This window comes from Phragmites australis, chromosome 2, assembly GCF_958298935.1.
Source record: "Phragmites australis chromosome 2, lpPhrAust1.1, whole genome shotgun sequence".
NCBI lineage: Eukaryota > Viridiplantae > Streptophyta > Magnoliopsida > Poales > Poaceae > Phragmites > Phragmites australis.
Genome location: NC_084922.1, coordinates 5,786,031 through 5,792,351, shown reverse-complemented (window position 1 = coordinate 5,792,351; position 6,321 = coordinate 5,786,031). Strand labels below are relative to the sequence as shown.

At 47.3% G+C, this 6,321-nt stretch overlaps 1 protein-coding gene across 1 annotated transcript; it reads right to left on the bottom strand.

Moving 5' to 3' along the window:
* Positions 1-4,659, bottom strand: LOC133896050 (LEAF RUST 10 DISEASE-RESISTANCE LOCUS RECEPTOR-LIKE PROTEIN KINASE-like 2.1). Its single transcript, XM_062336569.1, has 3 exons — positions 3,720-4,659; positions 1,418-1,456; positions 1-1,181 (listed from the first exon to the last, which is right to left on the bottom strand). The coding sequence occupies exons 1-3, from the start codon at positions 4,444-4,446 to the stop codon at positions 106-108; spliced, it is 1,842 nt and encodes a 613-aa protein (XP_062192553.1). The 5' UTR covers positions 4,447-4,659; the 3' UTR covers positions 1-105.
* Between the last annotated feature and the right edge of the window lie 1,662 nt (positions 4,660-6,321).

The window sequence follows — 6,321 nt, the reverse complement described above, 5'->3', positions numbered from 1 at the left end:
AAATTGGTGTATAAAACTTGTAGTTTTGTGTTACAAATGATATACTAATTATAGTTTTATACAATTTACTCTTAAATGGTAGATCTCCCGACAAAAAAGTCTTGGTTAAGATGAAAAATATGATGGCACCGAGGGACATGAAAGAAATGGCTTCGGGGGGATTTCTAGTTCATTTATGTTCTTCCCCAACATTTCTATGACCCTGCTCATGGAAGGCCGATTTCCTGGGGTCGTTTGTATGCACCACAAGCCAACTAGGGTCATCTGTCTTGCAATCTCTTCTGTCTCGCATGTGACTTCATTACTTCCCAAATCTTTCACTAAACGGTCGTAAATCCAGTTGGGAAAATATGCTTCACTAGAATTCTCAGTGTTTTCTTTAACATTCTTCCTTCCCCCTACCATTTCTAGCAACATCATTCCATAGCTGTAAACATCTGACTTAGTGGACACAACTCCAAAACCTCTAGAAAATACTTCTGGAGCAATGAAACCGATGGTACCTCTTGCTTCAGCCATTGAGAGGGCACTATCCTTGAGGTGACACACTTTTGCCAATCCAAAATCTGCGATTTTAGGACAAAAGTCTTCATCTAGAAGCATGTTATGCGGTTTGATATCAAAATGAATGATGCGCGTATTACACCCCCGATGCAAATATTCCAAGCCTCGTGCAATGCCAATTGCTATTTGTCGCAACTTTTCCCATCCAATGGCCATTTTAGATTCTTCTGAATAAATGTATTTCTCCAACGAGCCATTGGCCATATACTCGTAAATAAGTGCTCTCTTAGATCCATGCAAACAAAAACCGAGTAAGTTGACAATATTTACATGAGATGTCCTACGTATACTCACTACCTCATTCAAGAACTCCTCTCCATTTCCTTTTGATCCTTTGAGTAGTTTCACGGCAACCTTGCGGCCATCTTCCAGATTGCCCTTAAATACCATGCCATAGCCACCTTCTCCCAGTTTATCCTTGAAAGATCCCGTTATTTTCTTTAGCTCTGAGTATTTGTACCTTTTTGGGACGAGAGAATCATACCCTTTTAGTATTTCCTCTATATTTGATCCATTGCCTGCGTACTTTTGGATGAATATAATGTGCTTTTTCTTCCGGCGGTACATTATCCAAACAAGGCACGTAAGAATCAAGCTGGTTGGAGCAGATAGCGCAACTGAAACAGAACATAATGAGTTACACACGCCAATTTCTATTGGCAAAACACAAGATGCTCGTCTATCAATGGCCAAATTTGTTATTTTCGATATGACTTGTGGCAACATATTAAATTAATCAAAAGAGTTATGGAATAATACTACAGTAAGAAGGAACACAGGACTCCTATTATTATGTAGCAGCTAGCTGAATTGCACCCTGCTCAAGTAAAGTAATCTGTGGGGAAAAACATACCTATTAAAATTAACTTGATGTTATGCTTCTGCCTTCTATCTGCAAAAACAAAGTGAAAACACTATCAGATCATCGAACAAAATGAGAAAATGATGAAAAGAAATTTTCTTTTCTTTTTGAGGAACAGATGGAGGATGGTGAGATGACAAATGGACCATAAGCACCATGTCAATCTTTCAAAGGAGTAAAAATATGGGTGAATTAGAGGCAAGAATTCACTCTTACATGGGACTGATGGTGCTTATGTTGACCCTATCTAGCACAACTTCTGCTTGTGGATTCTTGATGATTCCGCAGAAGCTGTGCTAAATGGTATGATTTTGCAGTAGATTATCAATAAACAAATTCTGAAAATGAACTGCACAATCCGGAGAAGCAGAATCTGTTTTTCACAGGATTCTACGGAAAACGGATTGTGCTGAAGCACAAGCTATGCCAAAAAATGCCAGTGTCCTCTCCTAAGAGAACTCATGGGCATATGTTTATTAGCGTAGCCGAATATCTTGTGCAAAAATTGTAACTTGAATTAAAACAAATTAACGGCTGTATTAGCTATGCAAATCTAATATCCATGATTGTATTTGATATGCAATTGTAATAGCTCTAATAATTTACACTATTATAATATGTCCTTAGCAAAATCAGCGATGTAAATATTTCTCCATTTCTATTGATTAATGACAAGTCCCTTGGCTATTCCCCTTTTTCCTCAGATTTTTAGATTTAAGGAATTTCTGGTGCCTTGAATCTTGTCGTTTGCTTTTACGACACTTGATTAGTTATGTAATTTCTCTCTCTCTCTCTCTCTCTCTCTCTCTCTCTCTCTCTCTCTCTCTCTCTCTCTCTCTTCCCAATTATTGTTTTGAATCACATCTATTGTTTTTTACATATAGCTCCCTCAAAACATCATTGACACCTGGACTAGCTAGCGTCTGAATTGCACAAGCGTTGATGAAGATATTGTGTGGACAGTACTTCTTACCTGGACAAATGTTTTTTTTTGTGTCAAGTCAGACGCAAAAGGCGCAAAAAGTAAAATGAAAAAGGGCCATCATGTTTGTACAGTAATGCAAGGCAGCAACGGGAAGTTGGGCAGAGCGACCCGTCGGGGCAGGCGCACTGGAACGCAAGTTCAACGAACCTGCATTCCCCACCGCGCCCCGTGCACGCATCGGTGGCCACTCCAAGAGGAAACCCTCGCTGATCAATCGCTCGTAATCACGACCTGACCCACGCACCGTCACGCTCACAGAGCTGCAGTTCGTCTGAACCCACTGCGGCCGGCTGCCCTCGCCGTCCGGCCTTTCAGAGATGTAAGCTCCCATTGTGTGGTTCGCACACAGCCGTGACAGTTGCTCGACACGAGGAACCTCACAGTTGTACACGAATGTGAGGTTCTTGTTCGTGCGGCTGATGTTGAGCGGGAAGAGGGCGAGGCCGGAGGACACGTTGAAGTCCGGGATGTGGCATCTCTCGTCGCCGGCGAAGGTCGTCTCGACGGTCACCACCAGCGAGCTGTTGTCGTAGGAGATATTGTCGACACGGAAAAGGTGCTCCCTGAACGCTCTTGCGAGGTATGCGCGATCACCGTCGCAAGTCAGCTCGAAGGCCGGGTAACCGCAGTACAGCGGCTGCGTGCCGCCGAGCGAGAACGGGTACGTGATCCTCATGTCCCCGCATCTCGCCGGCGCGCAGCTCGCGTTGCTGCCGGTCCAGTTGGTGGTGGCTACCGCCAAGCGCAGCAAGGAGGAGATGGGGAGCAGCACGGCGGGATGCATTGGGAGAAGGGAGAGTTGGTGGCTCTTGTTTGCATCTGCGCGGGGATGAAAAGGGGGGCGACTAATGCACAGTGGTAGAACGTGCATGTGTGCGTTTGTAATAAAAAAATTCAGAGGCGGTTCAAAGTTCCAAGCATAGGAACTTACCATATCAAAATTCAGACGGTGCTGGCTAGACCAGTCAAAGGGGAAGTACCATTGAAGCTTGAGGCCGCGGTTTAGTTTTAGCAGCCTTTGTATTCGAAGAAAAAATTAGCAAACGTCGATTCTATTATCTTATTCGCGTGAAATGAACCTCAATTTTATATACAACATATGTATATGAACAAAACTCGCTGTTTCATTTCTTTTGTTGAAGTTATTGTGGGAGCTAGTTCTTTGAGCTTCTTCATGTTTAATGCAAAATCACAAGAACGCGAGAAAGACCAGGCTCTAGCTAGATAATAATGGCAGCATATGGTGAGATCATCCCAATGTATTGCTTCCCAAAGATAATCCAGCCCGAGGTAACACACGCTGCTTACCTCGAGAAGTAGCCGAGGAATTGGAGCAGAGCCGCCCGTCGGGGCAGGCGCACTGGAACGCAAGTTCAACGAACCTGCACTCCCCACCGCGCCCCGTGCACGCATCGCAGTCTCGCATCGGTGGCCACTCCAAGAGGAAACCCTCGCTGATCAATCGCTCGTAATCACGACCTGACCCCCGCACCGGCACGCTCACAGAGCTGCAGTTCGTCTGAACCCACTGCGGCCGGCTGCCCTCGCCGTCCGGCCTTTCAGAGATGTAAGCTCCCATTGTGTGGTTCGCACACAGCTGTGACAGTTGCTCGCCACGAGGAACCTCACAGTTGTAAACGAATGTGAGGTTCTTGTTCGTGCGGCTGATGTTGAGCGGGAAGAGGGCGAGGTCGGAGGACACGTTGAAGTCCGGGATGTGGCATATCTCGTCGCCGGCGAAGGTCGTCCCGACGGTCACCACCAGCGAGTTGTTGTCGTAGGAGATATTGTCGACGCGGAAAAGGTGCTCCCTGAACGCTCTTGTGAGGTATGCGCGATCACCGTCGCAAGTCAGCTCGAAGGACGGGTAACCGCAGTACAGCGGCTGCGTGCCGCCGAGCGAGAACGGGTACGTGATGCTCAAGTCCCCGCATCTCGCCGGCGTGCAGCTCTCGTTGCCACCGGTCCCGTTGGTGGTGGCTACCGCCAAGCGCAGCAAGGAAGCTAATATGACTGGCAACAATCCCAAGGCCATCGAAGGAGGCAAAAGGAGCTGGGAACACCTAGACTGATTCGTTTCGTGGCTGTGTGTATGTCAAGTACGGAGCGATGGCTAGGGGAACAGAACGAAGGGATTGGCTCTGTCCATCTCCAAGCTCGGAACTGTTTGACTGGTCTTCATATTTCTGGGCTGAGCGTAAGCTTCAAGTCCGTGAAACCCATGGATAATTCATAATTGCAGCGTTTTGCCAGTATTGACTCGTGAGTCGTGAGTGCTGTCAGAGGATAGGACTTACACACACTGGTCGCACCACACAACCTAACGTCCAGTTTTCTGAAAACAACACCTTGCTCAGTAGTGACGTTTGTCCGAATGTGCAGGGTGCGGACTAATTCAACGCAGATACCAGCCTCTAAATCTATGCGTGGGGTTTCTTTGGCTGGTCGTCTGGTTCAGACTTGAGAAGAGCCGTCGGGCGAGGGAACTTGAGCTCATTCCGACCGTTACATTTGGAAAAGTATTTTCACGGTAGATGCTATGAAGATTTTCATTTTACAGACTCGGGTGCAATGGAGAGCAGAGGAACGGCTTTGCTGGCTTGGCTTCATCAGCAGAATAGCACAACAAGCTCGCAAATCGGAGAGGAGAATAGAAAATTGAAGTGTGGGTGTATTGGCCCACCGGGGGAAATGCACCTTCGCATGTCTTTGAGCACGTACAGTCTATTTAGGTTGTTCATCTCTCTCACTTGATACTTATTCATCCGTTGATTCTCTCATCTAACGTATGATTTTTTCAATAACTCTCTCCAGCATGAATCCCAATATAAATAAATAGTCTTGATAAGTTATACCTGTATGGCCTGGTGGAATTTTCCCCTCTGCCCATCGGAGGCAAAGCACAGCGTAGCATGTGGGCTGTACACGCAGTATTGCCCGGTGGAATGTGACTGAGCCTTAGAGTTAGAAATATAGCTCGAGTCTGGTGAGTCAGTTTGAGCTCAACTTGTCTCAGAAGCCAAACAAGCTGAAGCCCGAGCCGTCTCCTCAGTCCTCACCTCAATGATAATTCGAACCGAACCTGAGCTGATTCGCGAGGAGCTCGCTGGCCCAGCATAGGAATCCAAGAAACAGCGGCAGCTTCCACCAAATGACCCGTGCGTGCGCTTTTTATCTAGGCTGGCCCACACTCGTCCGTACGAGTGCTGCCCCGGGACAGCCCGTTTTCCCCTCGCCGCTGACACAGGCGACGGCGCGACGCAGAGCTTCTTCCTCTATTCGCTCGCTTCCTCTACCGCCGCTGCCCCCTGTCTCTGTCTCCAAGCCGAGCGCCCCTTCTTCCCAGAGCTCCAACCGTGCCCCTCAATCAAATCCCCAAATCTCCAACCAAATCCCCACTATGTCTCCACCCCAAATCGATTTAAATCCTCCCCAAATGAAGATTGGATAGAGCTCCGGCTGACGCAATCCCCGCGAAATCCCTACAAACCCGAGCCAAATCCCTTCAATCCGGAGCCTTAGCTGCCATCCCGTACTCCCGCCGTGCCGCCGGCGCCACCTCTCCGCGACTCCGCCCACGGCCCACCGCTGCTGCGCCCACCCGCCGCCTCTCCGACCGCGCCGCTGCAGACCCGCAGTCCATGGATCCATGTTTTTCTTTTGTTTCAAATCTTGTGGTTGTGCTTGTACTGTGTTTAATTTGACAGAGAATATGAATATCCCCTTAATGTCTTGTGATGGAGCCATGGAGGTAGGTTTGTTTACTGCAATGTTCTCAATTTGTTTGATCTTTTTGGCCAAATGTGTCTTCTGCTTCTGAGCTGTTGAGGGGAAATGGTCAAATGGATCATGCTTACTGTGAATCTAAAATTACTTGCAGGTACAATTCAATTGAATGAAAATTGCTTGG

Excerpts from the sequence above, each read along its gene's own strand:
- LOC133896050 (XM_062336569.1), bottom strand. The coding sequence starts at position 4,446 with ATGGCCTTGGGATTGTTGCCAGTCATATTAGCTTCCTTGCTGCGCTTG. Across the intron at positions 1,457-3,719 it reads TTCCTCGGCTACTTCTCGAG|ATAGAAGGCAGAAGCATAAC; the intron begins GTAAGCAGCGTG and ends TTGTTTTTGCAG. Across the intron at positions 1,182-1,417 it reads CATCAAGTTAATTTTAATAG|TTGCGCTATCTGCTCCAACC; the intron begins GTATGTTTTTCC and ends GTTCTGTTTCAG.